Source organism: Patagioenas fasciata, chromosome 16 (assembly GCF_037038585.1).
Source record: "Patagioenas fasciata isolate bPatFas1 chromosome 16, bPatFas1.hap1, whole genome shotgun sequence".
NCBI lineage: Eukaryota > Metazoa > Chordata > Aves > Columbiformes > Columbidae > Patagioenas > Patagioenas fasciata.
The window spans coordinates 8,626,837-8,644,096 of record NC_092535.1 but is presented as its reverse complement, the minus strand read 5'-3'; the positions used below and the strand labels follow the sequence as shown (position 1 = coordinate 8,644,096).

At 51.0% G+C, this 17,260-nt stretch overlaps 1 protein-coding gene across 2 annotated transcripts in view; it reads right to left on the bottom strand.

Moving 5' to 3' along the window:
- LAMA5 (laminin subunit alpha 5) overlaps positions 1-17,260 on the bottom strand; it is an 89,324-nt gene that overhangs the window by 30,854 nt on the left and 41,210 nt on the right. For both annotated transcript variants that reach the window (XM_071815414.1, XM_065849848.2), the window contains exons 4-22: positions 17,043-17,161; positions 16,625-16,795; positions 16,058-16,155; positions 11,281-11,396; positions 10,289-10,407; positions 9,373-9,463; positions 8,510-8,644; positions 7,986-8,048; positions 6,988-7,128; positions 6,493-6,630; positions 6,124-6,258; positions 5,441-5,575; positions 3,388-3,525; positions 3,155-3,207; positions 2,865-2,964; positions 2,332-2,384; positions 1,824-1,929; positions 1,016-1,115; positions 660-816 (exon numbers count right to left, since the gene is read on the bottom strand). In XM_071815414.1, the coding sequence (XP_071671515.1) occupies positions 660-816; positions 1,016-1,115; positions 1,824-1,929; positions 2,332-2,384; positions 2,865-2,964; positions 3,155-3,207; positions 3,388-3,525; positions 5,441-5,575; positions 6,124-6,258; positions 6,493-6,630; positions 6,988-7,128; positions 7,986-8,048; positions 8,510-8,644; positions 9,373-9,463; positions 10,289-10,407; positions 11,281-11,396; positions 16,058-16,155; positions 16,625-16,795; positions 17,043-17,161 (2,168 nt within the window). The remainder of the gene's footprint in view (positions 1-659; positions 817-1,015; positions 1,116-1,823; positions 1,930-2,331; positions 2,385-2,864; positions 2,965-3,154; positions 3,208-3,387; positions 3,526-5,440; positions 5,576-6,123; positions 6,259-6,492; positions 6,631-6,987; positions 7,129-7,985; positions 8,049-8,509; positions 8,645-9,372; positions 9,464-10,288; positions 10,408-11,280; positions 11,397-16,057; positions 16,156-16,624; positions 16,796-17,042; positions 17,162-17,260) is intronic.

Genomic DNA, 17,260 nt, shown 5'->3' with positions numbered 1-17,260 from the left:
ATCTTAGATGGGACAAGACTGTCAGAGAATTGCTGCCCTGCACACCCATCCCCAAACACACACACAGGTGACACTTCCACAGGGGCCATGCAAAAGAAGAATCCACCGAGGAGAAAAAAGGGTCAACAGATGAAATAACTTCACTTCTAGGCCTTAGACAACTCCGCATTAGTGCAAACCATCGTTACAGCAAACCAGCTAAGAGCAAGAGCAGAGGCAGAATGGTAACAAGAGGTCCAAGCTGAACACGGCAGCTAAGGAAGAGCTAACTTATTTTTGGAAAAGGGAGGGAAGGTTATACAGAGTTGCAGGAAAGAGCAGAGTCAGATGAAAGAACCACAAGGAAACCCAGAGAGAGTGTTTATAGACATCCCTGTAAGTAATCACTAAGCTACCACCCTTGTCTAAATGGATTAGGATGTCAGGTGATTCCCAAATTAGGATCTTTCCCCTCATCAGTCTATGCCAACCCCAGCACTACAGGAAATATCTGTGCAAACAGACTATATATACACTGTGGTGTTTATGTTGGCCATCGTGTGACTCGGGGTGGGGGGAGTTGAGGAACATTTGGAGTGAAAGATGTGTGCCAAATCAGTCCTGCACCAGCTGAATCCTTCCCAGGGGGAGCTGGGCCGGGCTGGAGACACTGGCCGTACCTGGATGGAGGACATCTGCGCGTATCCTCGCCAGCTGAAGCCCTCGAACTCCAGCGGGTTGTAGCCGAAGCGCACAGCCCGGCCAGCTGGTGTGGTGCCTTCCTCCAGCTCAAATTTCAAGTGATGAAGGTCAGGGAAGTAATGGCCCCTTGCGGGTCTGGGGAAGAGAAGGAGCATCGTTACCTGCTGGGCTACCTGGAGGGAGAGGCAAGAGGACACCTCCGCCAGGCATGCAGCTGATGGAGCAGCAGCCCAGATGATGGCGTCCCCATCCCCATGGTGGCAGAGGACAACGTCCCCAAGGGAGCAAACGGCAGGCAGAGCACTCCAAGGTACATCTCCTGTCAGCAGCTTACTGGGTGCAGGTGGGGCCGCGTGTGCCCTGCCGGCAGCGACAGGCTCCGCTCCGCTCCTCGCAGGATGGCCCCAGGGACCCGCCGACGTCGCACCGGCAGCCTGCGGGCAGGAAACGCCTGTTTACATTCCTGCCGTGCTAACGAGCTCCTGGTCACTAATCAAAGGCGCATCCCGGCGGGCAGGGAGGCTGGGGCCGCTATTTTTATTCCATTGTATCTGTTTTCATATTGGCCCCAGCCCCACTTGGATCAGTTCCTCTTCCACCTCAGTGCGGAGCTATTTCCAGGCGGCTGCGGGAGGAACAAGGTCTGCAAACCCTGCCGGCCGGGCGCCGCAGCCCTGCTGCCAGCAGCAGCCTTGCTCCCTCTACCCTGCCCTGCCAGGATCGCGTGGGCCGGCTGAATCTCTTCCTTTGCCTCTTCCCATGGGCGTGATGAAGAGCAGCCAACCCCTCACACCCATGCCCACCTGCTCCCAGCGGGAGGAAGGGGTACGGCTGTAAGGACATGGCCAGTCATTAAAACACACCACCTTCTGGCACCTAAGGTGCACCTTTCCTGGCCTTTTATCCCTCAGCCTGACAGACGTGTGTCCAACAGTTGCAAAAATGTGAAGACAGGTCTCCAGATCCACAGCAAGACCCAGCCCCTGCTCTTGACCATGGTATGATCAAAAGCAAGAGGTAGGACCCCTCCTGCCCCTTCTTTCCAAGGCAAACAGTCAGCTGGTATATGCAGAGCTGTTTGCTTCAGGGCCAGCTCTTGTGGCCCCCCTCAATTCACCCAAAACACCACAGAGGGGGCTCACCTTGGCACCCAAAGTAATTTGCATTCTCCATATTGAAGTAGCCATCTTTGCACGTCGAGCAGAACTGGCCACAGATGTTTGGTTTGCAGAAGCACTGCCCGTCGGCCTAGGAGAGAAGCAGGAACAGAAGCTCATTCCCTCCCATCGCTCGTCATGGTTAAGTTGTTTGGGTCTTAGTCTGAGACACTGGAGGAACATTTTGAGTTTCATGCTCTACATAGCTTCCTGCGTGTGGGTGGGCCAGATAAGGGCCAGATAAGTTAAATCACCCAACAATGCAAGAAAACAAAAATCCAGGCATCCTGAGCCAGACCCAGAAATATGTAGGTGCCTAATTTATGACAGGTCTTAACCCCGCATTCTCATGCAAGCCCAGATTGTGGTGCAACCTCTGAGAGCTCAGCATCAGGACAGGCCTCTCCAGCAGCCGCTGGGAGAGACAGAGCTGAAACAATCCCAACACAGCCCATGCTCGGAGGCGCCTGGAAGCAGAGAGGAGCAAACCCACCTGCTGGCACTCTGCGATTGCGCTGATGGTGCCCTTGGTATCACACTTGCAGCCTGGAGAGAGGGAGATGAACAAGAAAGCCAGTCAGACCCTGAGAAGAAGCCCAATGAGGGACAGTATCCGCCACACCAGAGGACATCGGGTGGGATAAGAGGAGCCGGGAACTGGTCAAGCAGAGGGCAGTGCTACACAAGGGCTCACATTTCATTCTGGACAGCTGCTGTTGAGGACACAAATACCACAGACATTTGCCTTTTCTGCACTTTTGTCCATGAAAAATTAAGTGTGCAAAGTCTCCAGGAAGGGCTGAGAATGGCACAGCTCATTGCATGAGCCCTTTGTGTTTCATCCCAAGCAAAAAGATTCAGGCTCCAGCCTTTTCCCTCTCCCAGTGGGGGTAACCCACACCACTCCAGTTCTGACATGTCATCCCGTGGTGAAGACCGAAGGAAGGGCATCCCTTCCATCCAGTAATGATGGTCTGGGTCTTGCACCATTACAGCACAGGGGGGACATTTTGTGGCTGTGCTTACTCAGGCAGCTGTGGGGGTTCTCTGGAGTCAGGTTCCAGTATAAGGGCTTGCATCTGTCACAAGCTGGGCCTTCAACGTATGTCCGACATGCACAAGAGCCCTGAGGAAAGGGAAAGGGAGAAAAGAAGAGGTGAGAATTTGCAGCACGGTGGATGAACGCGGTATCTAATACTTTGGCATGGGTAATGGTTGTTTTCAGGCTGCGCTTAAGGAATGACTTGGCCCAAAGCGAGAAAAAGGGGATCATGCAAAAATGACCTGCAGGGCTGGTGGGTTTATTCAATACTCACCGGGGCCAGCGAGGGATCTGCAGTCACCAGCCCTGCTGGGTTACAGGAGCCCACTAGAAAAGAGAGGCACAAGGAAGGATTTCTAAAGAGACAGCTTACACCCTGGCTGTTCCTAAAGGTGGTTATTTCTTCCCTTGCGAAGCTCTTGGGGGGTGATAAGCCCATTTGCCACCACCACACCACTATGGCCCAAGATACTGGATCCCAACCCCCATCAGGGAGAAGGGAGCTACCTTCGCAGTGTGGAAATCCGTAGGCGCCTGGCACGCAGCTGTCGCAGCGCAGCCCTGTCACTTTGGGCCGGCAGCTGCACTGCCCCGTCTCCTGGTCGCAGGTGCTGTGCAGAGAACCCTCCCGGGAGCACTGGCAAGCTGAGAAAGAGAAGAGAGCAACCGCTGGAGCTGCAGGGCATGGGGACTCCTGCATTCAAGGGTTCCCACCAGCAACCTCTTCTGGCTGCCTGACCTTCACCACCATCAAAACAGGCAGAAATATGGGTGATAGATAACATACAGACTCATTCTTTGCTTTTGGTTAAAAAAACCCCCATCTTTTAAGAGAAGTAATAGAAGCTGCAATGTTCATCAGACTTATTCCCATAGATTTATGTGTGTTTCCAGAGGCAGGGAGAAAATTTGGTCAAGGAAAAGGGGAATGTGTGATCTCATCCCCAAAAGGTCAGCAACCAGTGACATATCAGACCCTACAAAAGACCATTTGCACCCAAACACCCAAGAGCAGCATTCAGCCATCCGGGTCTGCCCCATGAACATTGTATTGTGGGGAGCAGATCTGCAGCACCGGGCCAGCAACGCAGCCTTGGCAGTGCCGGTGGCCAAGGGCAAGGGCTCTGTGGCTCCTGGCGTGATCTACATCCTGCGACACACGTAGAGATCCTGCTCCCCTATCACATGAAAGGTCAGCAAGCTGTCCAGGAGCTGCCCATGCCCTCCTTGCCAAGCCAGCACTCCTCAAATCCCTGCCAAAGGGGTTGTTTTAGGCTGACACCCCCAGACTGGCTAACAGCAAAACATTGTTCACAAAACAATGGATTCAAAAAAAAATAAATCAGGTTGTCTCTTTCTTTCCTTACTGTGACTCCTCTACAGCTCTGCAATATGGACACTGCTTTATGAGACAGAAAAGAAAGAAAAAAAAGCGACTACTGAACTCCTGCGAGACCATTTCATCTCTGCCTCCAGCCTCTTCAAAGGCATTTTGCCGGCAGCGCTCTGCCAGCTGGCCGCAGCTCAGGCGTCTACATTTCGTGTGGTGCAAGAGGGTGATGATGCTCTTTTGTTGCTTCAGGGAAATTGTATCACAGATTATTTTTTAACGAGCAGTAAATTCTTGCTGGGAGACATAAGAGTACATCTGGCTCCCAGTCGGACTGCTGACAGGGAGGGAGATGGGGACACTCTGCCCAGAGCTGAGGACGGCTGTTCAGAGGATTTGGGACCGCAGGCACCTGCCGCAGGGATTGCTCAGCCCTGGCACCAGCAGCTCTGCTCCCAGAGCGATGTGGGACATGGGGAGGTGGATGCAAAGCCACCCTGCCACCAGACACCCTGACTGTGGGGCTGCCATGAAATCCCAAATCCTGACTCTCATTGTTCACCCTACTGTACAACCCTACACCTGCTGGTTTCAGCACAGTTGCTCCTCCTGTGTGTTGGCGTGAACTGGGGTGGAGTAAAGCCCTGAAGAGCCTGGATGTGTCATTTGAGCCATATCTGAGCATCTCAGGGCACCAGGGTGTAATCTGAACACAGGATTTGAGACTTTGCTTACCCCACTCAGAGCCCTGCTCTCTCGGGCGGCAGGCACTCCAGACTGAGGACAGGTAGATACAATTCAACACGTTTTATGTGCATCTGCACACAAAGCTTTTGGAGAGAGAATATGAACCACAGCTGCTCCCAAGTCATATTCTGTATGTCTATTTCTTAACAGGTCGCTGGATTAGAAGTCATATGTCCAGAGTGGGTTTTCTTTCCCAGCAGAGCAGGCAGACCCAAGCTCCAGCAGTTAGTGACAGTGAATGAACTGGGGGAGATAAACTGCACAGCCTTTGGGGAAGCATTTCCTCGAGACATTTACTCATGACAGAGCATGTCTGTCAGATGAGACAGGTGAACTGTGCCCAGGAAAACTGCTTCATGCTGCAAGAGCGAACTATATCTGCGTACGACCCTTGGAGATGGATTATGGAAATGAAAACCATTACAAAGCCAATAGCAGCAGCTATTCCCTTTTCTCCCCTGAGATGCGACGGTGGTTACTCACGTGTGCAGCTGGGGTACCCGTAGAAGCCCAGGGCACACTGGTTGCAGGTGTGTCCTGCAAAATTCGCATGGCATCGGCACTGGCCAGCTGGGCTGCAGTTGTTGTCCAGCGCACCCCGGGAATCGCAGGAACAAGCTGTAAGAGCAGGACCCTCAATAGTCTGGGGAAAAGTGTGATCCAGCCACTGATGGTCTGAATCGTCACTCAGCCCCACAGGAAACAGCTGTTTCCATCGAAACTAAATTAATTTCTTAATGCTCTAGAGAGACAAGGAATATTTTCAGCTAGAGTCATGGCCATACCAGGAAAATGCCACTGAGGGTTTTTTACAGCCCACTCAATGTTCCTCAGCAGTTTAGTAGGTTAATGCACTAAAAAGACAAAAAAAGCATAAGCTTAGACGCCAGGTCACAGCAGGATTGTGAGGAGGAAATCTGACTGATAAAAACTGCTTTGTCTTCCAGGCTTGGGCATGATCCATGACCTCCAGAACAAGCCTGTCAAGTTCACAGTGCAAACCGCATGGGTTTTGATTTCGAGAAACACCAAAGCCTTGCAAAAATAGGCATGTTTTTTCACAGAATCGTAGAAACATTTGGTTGGAAAAGACCTTTAAGATCACCGAGACAAAGCGCTAACCTAACACTGAAGATTCAGAAGGAACTGGCTGTGACTGTCCTTACCGTAGCAGTGGGGGTAGGAGTGGTGCCCGGGGCTGCACTGCTCACACCGCGGCCCAGCAAACTCGGCTCTGCAGAAACACCTCCCGACGGAGTCGCAGCCGCCTGGCAGCGTCCCGACCGCGCTGCAGCCGCACACTGCAACATAGAGGAACCGTCTGCCCTGTGCTGGGAGCGTGGGGCAAAGCTCACCGCAACATGTTGGGTTTTTTCTGAGGTTCTCGGGTGGGCATTTATGTGCTGCCCTAAGCATTCAAACTGTTGCGTGTATCTTCCCAAACACCCCGAACCCCTCTTCCCAGCCCTCCTCCAAAGCCCTGCCAGAAGACTCTGGCTTTTCACGTGCCCTCCCGCGGCAGGACAGATACGCACACTGGCACAGAGGGTAGCTGAAGTAGCCGGGAGCGCACTGGTTACACGAGTGCCCTTCAAATCCCGTTCGACACAGACACTGCCCTGTCTCGCTGTCACAGGTGCCATCATATTGACCAGGGCCAGAGCACTGACAGGCTGGAAAGCAACAAGGGCACTAGTAAATAAACAGCTTATTAGTCTTTTGCATTTCCTAGGAAAAGGAACCAGAGGTGCCTGCTCCTCTAGGGTAGAAATGCAATTGCTGGAGGGACCATGTGTGACACCATGCCTGGCCCACAGCTAACATCCACAGGGAATTTCTCAAGAGCCACCCCGGGGCTGGGAGGATGCTGGAGGGTCAGGGCTGGGTGGAAAATATCAGCAAAAGCCATGGGAATTTGTCACTTAGAAGTGAGGCTGGAGAATTTCTCCTCCCCAGCACAAGTGGAGGACACAGAGAGGCACGTTCCTCCCCAGCAAGAAGCTTGGGGCCATCGACCCCGAGTGACTCACGCTGGCAGCTGGGTCCGTAGTGGCCCGGGGCACACTGGTCACACTGTGTTCCCTGGAAGTTGGGTTTGCACACACACATCCCCACCCGGGGGTCTTTGCGACAGGCGTTGCCTTCTGTCCCACCGGCGTAGCAATCGCAGTCTGGAGTGGGGACACACAACAAGGGACATCAGCAGCGTGGGGTGTCGGGTTGGGGGAGCAAAGGGGGCAAAAATGATCTGAGAACCACAGGGAAGGGGATGAAAGGAAATGAGAAGGGAAGTGAGAAACTCCAGCTCAGGAACGAAAAACCTGACTGGAACACAGAGAGTTTAAAACATCAGAAGGAAGGAAAAGGTTATCTGGAGTGCACTGGGGAGCATGAGACAGGGGACGACGTGGTGGGAAAAGAGACAAAAAAAAGCAGAAGGGATGAGATGAACAAGAGGAATGAGCATCAGAGAAGAGGGAGGCGGAGGGGAACAGGGATGGGGGCATGGGTGAGCTTCTAAAACAACACAGCAAAGCAGAGCGAGTGGCTGCCTGTGCACGCTACTGCAGCTTCGTGCAGAGGGGACCACGGGCATGGACCCCTGTGCTGCCCACCGCATGGGAATGGCAGGACACGCAGGTGTGGCAGAAGGACGAGTTTGTATCTAAACCCAAAGGCTGAGATCTGGCAGGACCCAGCTCAGGATCCAGCTCCGCCACAGACCCTCTGTGACCTTGGAGGGGCTCCTTACAGAAGGAATGTCTCCACACGGCCTGGACCCCAGGAAAAAAGCACACAATCACACAGACACTCTGGGCTACAGCCTCCTTGTCTATAAAAAGGGGATCATAAAACTTGTCTTTCCCCACCCCTCAGCTGCCTCCTCTCTCAGAGTCACTCTGTGTCAGGGTTGTCTCTTGCAACATATGTGCCCAGCAAGGCAAAAACCTGATCTTGCATTAGGTAATGAGATACAACAGTAAAGCATGGTGACTGCCAAAGCAGCAAGGAAAATTACATTACTTACTTATTATCTGTCCCGCAGGGAGCACTTGTTCTCCAGTATCGTTGTGAGCAAAAGCTGGAACAGCTACGCAGAGAAAGAGACATTGCACAGGTCATCACACATGCTCAAAGAAATCCTGTCAGTACATCAACGGGCTGGCAGTCTCACAGCTCAACAGGCTGAATGAAAATGTGGAACACGGAACAAAGCGCAGACATCCCACTAGGCAAAGATCCATTACAACCATTGTTAACCTGGGCTCTGGTAAGATGACATTCACAGCGAGGTGATACTTCAGCCAAATGGGAAGCTCATGGTGACTCCAGAGAGCCATGTTCAGCCCAGCTCAGCTCTGGTCCAGCTCCCACCAAAGCCAAACATGGGCTTGTCCCGACCTGCAGGAACTCCTCCTGGGACAGGTATGCCACATGGCATGGGGAGAAGGCACTTGGAGAGCAGCCTCAACTGGAGCTGCTGGCCCTTCATCCGTGGGGTCTGTGGGGACCCAGACCTGCCCCCCCCACGGCCCCGTACCCCCCACTTACGGTAGCAATGGGGGAAGTTGAGGTATCCCTCAGCGCAGGCATCGCAGTGCTCCCCTGTGTAATTGGGCTTGCAGTAACAGCGGCCGGTGAGATCCTCGCAGGTGCCGTCAGTGAAGTCGGACTCACAGTTACAGCCTGCGGAGAGGGACAAGCCGGCAGCAGTTGTCACTGAGACCCTTGGCCAGCCATGAGCGCCACAGAGGCATCCCTACGATACAGAGCCTCTAAGAGACCCTGCCACCAGCTGTAAATTCTCTCCAAAAACAAAAAGTGTGATTTTGCCTCTTCAAAAGGGGTCTGGCTTAGAGGAACTGCTCCCACTGTGCGTGTCCCACAAGTACAGAAGCACAGACGCATCTCGCTTCTCCAGGAGACCCCAGTTTCCCAGGAGAGGTGGTGGTGGCACACTGCAGCAAGGACATGTGCAAGACAGCCCATGTGCCATAGACACCAGACCGAGCCGGGCTCTCCAGCAACACAGACAGAACCCCTGCTGCCTAGAAATCCCTGTCCTGCATTGCGCATGGAGAGTAATGGTCTGCAAGTGCCAGCTGAAAGGGCACACAGATGACAGCTAACACTGGACTACCCTGCAGGCAACAGCAGGGCTAACAACACATTTTTAGCTTGTCCCAGCGCTAGAACGTGCCACCACTTCTGATTTCACAGATGCTGCAGACACACATACATTCCCATGGGCCATGCCAGCTGCAGCAAGAACTGCTCACACAGCCACATCTCTTAAGGTGCTGCACTCCCTGTGCCAGAAAAAAGCACCTCTCAGCCCAGTTCTTCAGATCACCCTCCCCAGCGTCACTGAGTCCCCGCAGGCATCCACAGCCCACAGAGGAAATCACACTCACGGTAGCAAATGTACGGAGAGTCGATCGGGTGGTCAGGGGACCGGTAATATCCCGGGATGCACCTCTCACAGTTAATGCCGGTGGTGTGATGCTGAAAGACAGTGGGTTAGAAGGGCAAGAGTTCCTCTGCCAGCAGGATTCACATTCACTAACAGCTTCAGGGTCCAGGGGGAGCAACTCAGAAGTGCCAGCACACGGAAGACCTAAATCTGCTCAAAATTCCACTTACGCCGATTTGAAAACAAAGCATTCCCTGCAAACTGTGTATGCTCACATGAGCCTAGTCTGAGTTTCAGGTTCATATCTGACCTCAAGCTCATTTCACTTGCTTCAGATGGTAATATGTCCTGACCACTTTGTGCTAGGAGGATCGAGCAATTTGTTTCCTCCCAGTAAGAAAGCACGGCTAAAAGTTTCATGCCACTGCACAAATTAACCAGCTCATAGTCAACTTGGGAGTGGAAAAGTGACTTTCCCACTTTTATTTGGAACTTTGGAGTCTGAGGAGATTTGCATTGGTGGTCAGAGAGCGATCCAGAGAGGTGGCAGCACCTAAGCACTGCAAACTAGGCAGGGACGTCCTAATGTGCTCAGCACCAACCTGTCCCTACCAGGGCACGCAACCCTAATCCCTCCCAACGCCTCAACCTGGCCCTCCTCAGCAAACCTAACCCCAAAGCATCAGAGGTAATGGTACCACCCAGGGGACAGCGAGGAACCCCCGTGCTATTTTCATTACTGCTGTACACTCTAATCTATGGCAAAGAGACAATCTCCAGGCAGAGACCTAATTAAGACAACAGAAGGTGTGTGAGCGGGTTGGCAGAGCTGCTAACAAGGCTGAACTCCATGCTGACAGCGGAAACAAACACAAAAATCTGCAAGAGCCTTTTCCGTAAGAGCCCTTCAGGCCTACCTGACAGTCAATGCAAACACCTCCCCCTTCAAACTTGTCTTCGTGACTTTTGCTGGCTTTGTGGCGATCCACCTCTGGGTCATAGTAGCAGTCGTAGGCATGGCCATTGCAATTGCAAGCTGAAAATACAAAGAGACATTAGGCAAGCTGCAAGCCCACAGAGGTCCTTCAGTCACCAGCTGGATCTCGAGATAGGAACTCCTCCTCCTAGGTTACATTTCAATGAGAAAGATGCTAGAATGCATCTGGGGCATTACATGATCACCCAAGCTCGCAAAAGTCTTCCAGCTCAAAAGCCTAATCTGCAACCAAAAAAATGCAGCATGCACAAAATCAGAAATAAAACATGTGCAGGTGTGTATGGACAAGAAAGAGAAATTACTCAACTTTGGGACCTCAGGTAGTCTGGTTTAAAGGGCAATGTTCTTGGCTCTTTTATCCCATCCCCAGCTCACCCATGGAGGTGAGCTGCAAAGTTCAGCACGCAGTGAGGCTGCTCTTTACAAACCCACAAGATAAAGATCCATCTGTCCTTTGCCGCCCCATGTTTATAAGTGATTGTGTGATGTAGCTACGCTCCACGTTCTGCATTCCCAGTGCAGCATAAATTCCCCGTCGGCATTTACCGAAAGTTTCTCTAGACAAGTAAATACGTCCTGTATGTAAACACATCCAAATGTAATTCATCTTGGAGACAGAATTGAGCAACAAGACTTGCCTGCACGAACCCTTGGACATGGAGAAGGAAATGGAACATAAGCAGCATCAAAGTCCCGCACAGAACTAATGGGTCTCTCTGTGCGAGCCCTGACTGAGCACAATTAACCACTGTGCAATGTGTTGTCTTTGCAGCATCAGTGATCTCCACCCAGTGCCACCCACCATAAAACCATCCATTTCGGCGAACAGTTGCATTGCAACATCAAGGGGCTGGTGAAACGTGGCTTTGCAAAACAGCTGGAAAAGGAAGGAAAAACCCAAGCCTGACTTACGCTGGCACTCGTTGGCGCTGTCGGCCGTGGCGGGTTTCCAGGGGAACTGGTTGAAGCCGGGGCAGCAGTGGTCGCAGGACCCGCCGCAGGTGTTGTGCTGGCAGTCGCATTGGAGCCTGCGAGGGAGAGAACGAGGTACAGCCAGGATGTCACCCTGACAGGGACTCATGGGATGGGGAGCTGCTGCGTAGCCCTGCTGTGCACGTCACTAGTCATATACACAAATGAGCGATATTGTTAAGTCAAGTATTCTGGAAAATAGGCTTTTTTTAAAATGATTTTTTAACTTTTGAATTGCTGATTATTTTTTTTCTGAGCCAAACACCAAACTTTGCACTTCCAGTGCCATTCTGTCCCTTTCTTCCTCACCACCATCACTCTTTTCTTCACAGGGAGACAAGGATTAGAGAAAAACAGTGTGCCACTACCTAGACAGCTCTACAGACAATAAAATGTGAAACGGTCAGAGGGGGCAGCAGAAGAAACCTGAGCTGAAGTAGATTACTTGAGAGGGAGCAGCATGGTGCAGGGACATGAAGATGTCCCACCACAGCATGAAAGGACCAAACGACAGCCCAGGGCTGGAAAGGGATGGGGCCACACGGGTCCATCTGCTCATCAGGGTATACCTGTGCTTGCAGAGATGAAGGCCATGAAATTTGAATTAAGCCTTTTAGCAGACGCTGGCCCCATGCTCCCTGTGGAACGCTCCTCCTGCTTTTCTCGGTCGGCCAGCACAGGCAGGGCTGTGCTGGGTAAACAGGGCTGTGCTGGCTCCGGAGGCGCCAGGCAAGAAATCTCGATGGTCGACTGACAGATGTCGTCCCTGCTCGACCGCAACGGTGATTCATTAACATCAGTGACATCATCTCCAAAACTTCCACTTAGTAGAATGCGATTCCCATCCAACACAAACGCTTTGTTGTATTAGACTTATGGATAATACAGCGTGTTCCAGCTTTTATCTGTGCAATTACTCATTTCCCCTCAGGGCCAGTCTGCCACTCCCACCTCTCCCTCCTCCAATGCTTTTCCATTCAAAAGCAGTGTTCAAAAATAAATGTAATTTTTTGAAACATCAGAAATAAATGGAGCAGTCATTCTGGGTGAAATGTAGGGGTTCAGACACGCTCCTCCATGGCTGCAATGAGACGAGTGTCATGGTTTGCACCTATATGTATTTTTAAGATGCGAGACGAGCAAGTGTTATGCATGGGGAATAGCCAGGCAGAGGAAGTAGTGTGGGACAAGTGAACTCATTTTAACAAAACACTGGAGGATGTGCAAATTTAGGGCAATGTGGGCAGGAGCCACAGTCAGCATGTTTGCTTCAGCCCTGCTCCTGGTCCTCCCCTTGCAGACACCATGAGATGCTCAGCCACAGGCAGCTCCAAGGAAACCACATTTTATGGTTTTTTCTTTGTTTTTTTCTTTGTGTTTTTTTTTTTCCTCCCACAGCAGCAGCTGGAAATTGAGGTTAACATCCATATACACATGTGCAGAGCAAGACAGTCACTGAGTCAGGGAACTCATAAACCTGCAGAGCAGCGTTAATCTCCCTGGCTGGAGGATGTGGCTCCAGCCACACAGGCTGGCTCTTTGATGTCTGAGATGTTTGAAAAGCACTGGTTGAGTTCCCAAAATGCAAAAAGATGGCACTCCATGAGTAAAGAAGCACATTTCAGATGGAGAAGGAGCTATTTATTTAGTCTCTGCTGTCCAGAGTTAGCAATGACCTCTCAGAGAGCTCATCTATCACAGCAGCTTTACCACACCTTGTGCTGAGTTCATGCTGCTAATGAATTATGGACAAATGTGCATAAGCTACAATATTTACATGTTTCATTGATTGAATATATACAAGGGAGAAGAGGGAGCGGCTGTGTTCACATAGCACATACTTGCTGGTCGTCCTGCTGTAAAAAATCAAACCGCAATCTTCCCACTGGAATTGACGCTCAATAACAGAATATAAACAGTTTTTAGCGAGCAGCTGTGTCAGAGCTGAGAGCAGCACACAAGCTCTACAGCATCTGGATTTGGCCATGACATCTGAGGAGCAGGAGCAAGACAAAAAAAGCCCCTTCCTCTAACGGCTTCTGACCATACTGAGGGAAAAACACCTGCAAAAGGGACTCACAGACAGCCCAAATCTACCAGCACACATGGTGCTTTTCCTTCTAAAGTGGGAAAGGGCAAGCTAGCGTTCATGATGCAGCAGCAGGAAAGCTTCCTTGATCTCCTGCAGATCTGCTTCTAGCCTGCCAGACTGCTGTTACCTTCAGCATCAGGCACAGAAGCAGCAGATGGATGCTCTGCTTGTCTCCTCTCTTGCTCGTGGCATTCTGTGATGGGGGAGTGAGCCCACGGAAACAGCTGCTCTTATCAGACAGACGCAGAGCACTTGCAGGGTCCTCCTGAGCTCACGTCAACAGCAGCCGCATGTTAACACATGATTCCTGTCTGGGCTCCCTGTCTGCAACGTGCCAGGTCCCTGCTGATGCTTATCTCACTGCTCCAGGGGTTTGCCAGGAGAAAGGTTTGTGCCTGATCCTGTTGGTGTTCACCTTTAACCAGGAGAACTTTCCTTCCCTCTGTTTAATTCAGCCCATGCGATCCCAGGGCAAAGACAATTGTGGAAAGTGCAAAGGAGCCGTGAGGACGCTGATCCTGCCCACACACTGCAGGTCCTTGCACACACACACGGGAACCAGACGTGCTGCCAACCTAACACAGCTGGATGTGCAGCCTCTGTAACTTGGCACTTCAGAGAAACTTTCCAAAGCTGGATAAACATTATCATTTATGGCCAGGAAGTCAGCTCATGAACATGCTCCATCACGTCCTAAAGTCTCTGCCAAGATTTCTAGCTCAGCTCACCTCATCTCTATCAAAGTGCTCATCCTGCCTTTCTGGGCAACAGGCACAAGAAACACAGGCATGTGCAGAAGAGAGAAGTTAAAATGAGAAGCAGAGACCTCCCAGACAGGCTGAGACATAACTGTGACTTTCATTAGCGCTGGGCCAATTCACATTCCTTGCCTCCCCCTATTTGCATTTCCTTGCCCTGTTGCTGTCACACATCAGGACATGTTCTGAGGGACACACCACACCTCCTATTCGGGTCACACAGATTTCTGAAGGAATGATACGTTTCTGACCGCTGGGGCTCACGACACGACGGGACAGCGTGTCCGAGCCCTGGCTGCCCCAGTGATGCTCTTGCCACGCAGTGTCGTGGCTGTATCACCCATGGGGAAGGAGCAGAGGGATGTCTGACTGCCCAGCAGCGCCCGTTCCGCGGGAAGGCTGGACACAGCTGCTGCTGGAGCCTTGGAGAACGGCAGCGTTTCACCAATTAGTAATTTTCTCAACTGCAAGCATCATATTTCTGCTGAGTTCTCTGTACTCCTGGGCTTGTTAACAGGGCACAGCAATGCCATGAGAAGTTCTGTATACCCAGCATCTTTGTCCTAATGCATCCCAAAGGGCTCTACAGATGTTGTGTGCTCACTGTACAAAGCACCCAAGTAGGAAATATTTTCTCCTCCCGGCAAGCGCGATCTGCTCACAGTGAAATACAACAGCTGCTTAAGAACATGTGCTGCAACATTAGAGCACAGTTTGGGGCCAAGAGTGAAGATGCCAAATGCATCCAAATGAGAGCGGAGGAGGTGAGTTCTGGGAGGCACAGACAGCTGTCAGCAGAAGCGGCACTGAACAAGGACCCCAACATATCTCTCCTCCCTCATCTTCTCTCCCTTCCCGGAAAGACCCAAGTCATTGCTATAGCCAAGCAATATCATGGCATTTCTATGTGAAATAATCACTTTGCATCATGAAGCCCTTTTGCCCTGGTACGCAGGTGTACTGTGCATCCAGCAACATCCAAGTATAAAACAAACCCAAGGAACTGTACATACAAGTGTTTATGAACTTCCTTCCTTTTGTCAGAGAGTTTGGCAGACTAAGGCAGACTTGCTTACCAACACATCTTTGTTTTAATACTTAGCGGCTTTAACCTTGGCTGGGACTCACTGGAATTTTCTTTTAGAAGATCCAAAAGCTCTACATGATCCTGATGAGAAAGAAATACAAGTTTCCCTCGTCCAGCTGAATCTACCCATCCCTTTCATAAAGGCAACATTCAGGCTGCAAACAGATGGCTAAGAAGCAACAGTTCCATGGTTTGAAGCAGGCCTTTGGCATTTCAAGTTGCCAAGGCGGATGGGAAGTCCCATGAGCCGAGCTTTGCATGCTCTTGTTGCTTCGCAAGCAATATATGTTTAGCTACATACATAATCTATCATTCTTTATGAGTAGAACCGGACAGAGCAAGGTCTCCGGTTTCTTGAAAGACCATCTGTTTCTGAGAGCACTACCCCAATTCTTAAGAAGCCAGATGAGAAGCAAGAGACTCCTCTGAACAAGCTCAGAAACCAGGGCTGGGCTTTGATGCAAGACCTCCATGTTCAACAACAGCATCGCCATCACACACCCACTCTTCCATTCCAGCACTCTGCTCCCATGGGCATGGCAAAGTTTCGGGCATGGAAAATAGCTCAGGGAGCTGATCTGACTGAAAAATAGCCTGACAAAAACATATAATTTTTGCTACTTTGGCTAGGCAGGTTCCCAGTTTGTTCTCAGGGCAGAGTCACGGACAACAGTGCTGACATGGTTACCAGCTCAGGAAAAGGTACAACTCACACTGGTACCTTTCATTCTTAGCACAACAATTCAAACACTTTTACACAGAAAACTTTGAAAAACATACCTGTAAGGGTCATTAGGGTCTTTGGCATCACAAACATCTGCATGGCCATGGCAGACACAGCGCCCTCCAATGCTGATATCTTTGATGCTGTAGTAGTACTGGAGAGAACAAGAAAAGTTCGCCATTAATATCCGTATGAATAAGCTTCACAACTGCCCTACTCAGGATTCAGCAGGACTTCATCCAGTAAAATGATATGTTGGGATATTTCCCTCTCAGTGACAAGCTAGACCTTGTTGGCTGCACCATTTCTCCACGGTAAGACCCGCCACCACTAACAGAGCCCATTAGCTACGAGCCAGGTCTCCCAGCACAGCCAACAAAGCCAAGTGACACTAAGAGGTGTTTCACGCTGTTGGTGCTAAGCACAATTCTTCCCAAAAAGCCCCCAACTCCAGTCACGGCAGCAGTGTTATCTGTTGCAAACATCTTCAGCTGGAGGAACGCACGCACGAAGACAGGAAATCCCCACAGGCAACATCCAGGGATGTCTCCTCCCCAGAGGTGGTCCGCACAGCCCTCAAACACCTCCACCTCATTGGCAAGAGGTCTCAAGGCTTGCCTTACCCTCCTTGTCACCGTAGGGTCCCTTAAGGCTTTGCCCATCAGGTGCCCAAGCAGGGTGTTTGTCTGCAGGAACCGCAGTCTGATGTTGGTGGCTTTCGTGAAATTCCGCAGAAGAGGAGAGTAGGAGAAGTTCATGGCTCCCGGGCGCCCATTTACCAGAGAGACAACAATCTGTCCAAGGAAGGAAAACAAATCTGTGTCATCCCCTGGGATGGGAGGAAATTAATCCCTCCCTCAGCCAAACCCAGTCTTTACCTCCCTTCAAGACAAATGAATCAGTTCCCTGCCAATCTCATTTGGTTTAACTGAGTAGTTTTAAATGCCATCCAAAACTCAAGAGGGAACCAATTAATAAGAGTACATACAGACACTGAAAAACCTTGGAAACGCCATGGGATGAAAATGTGAAACTACTCACCTCCCCGTTTTCCAAAGGCACAATACGGGAGTATTCAGTGGTGCAGATGGCGTGGTCATCCTTGGTGATGCGATCCACGGTTTGCAGTCCAAACTTCTCGATGCAGTCCCTCTTAGAAGCTGTTCATCAACCAGAGGTGAGAGCACAATTCAGAGCTCTGTATTGATTTTCCCACACTGATGAACATGAGGGAAGGGTGTATACTCTTTGTTAAGCAT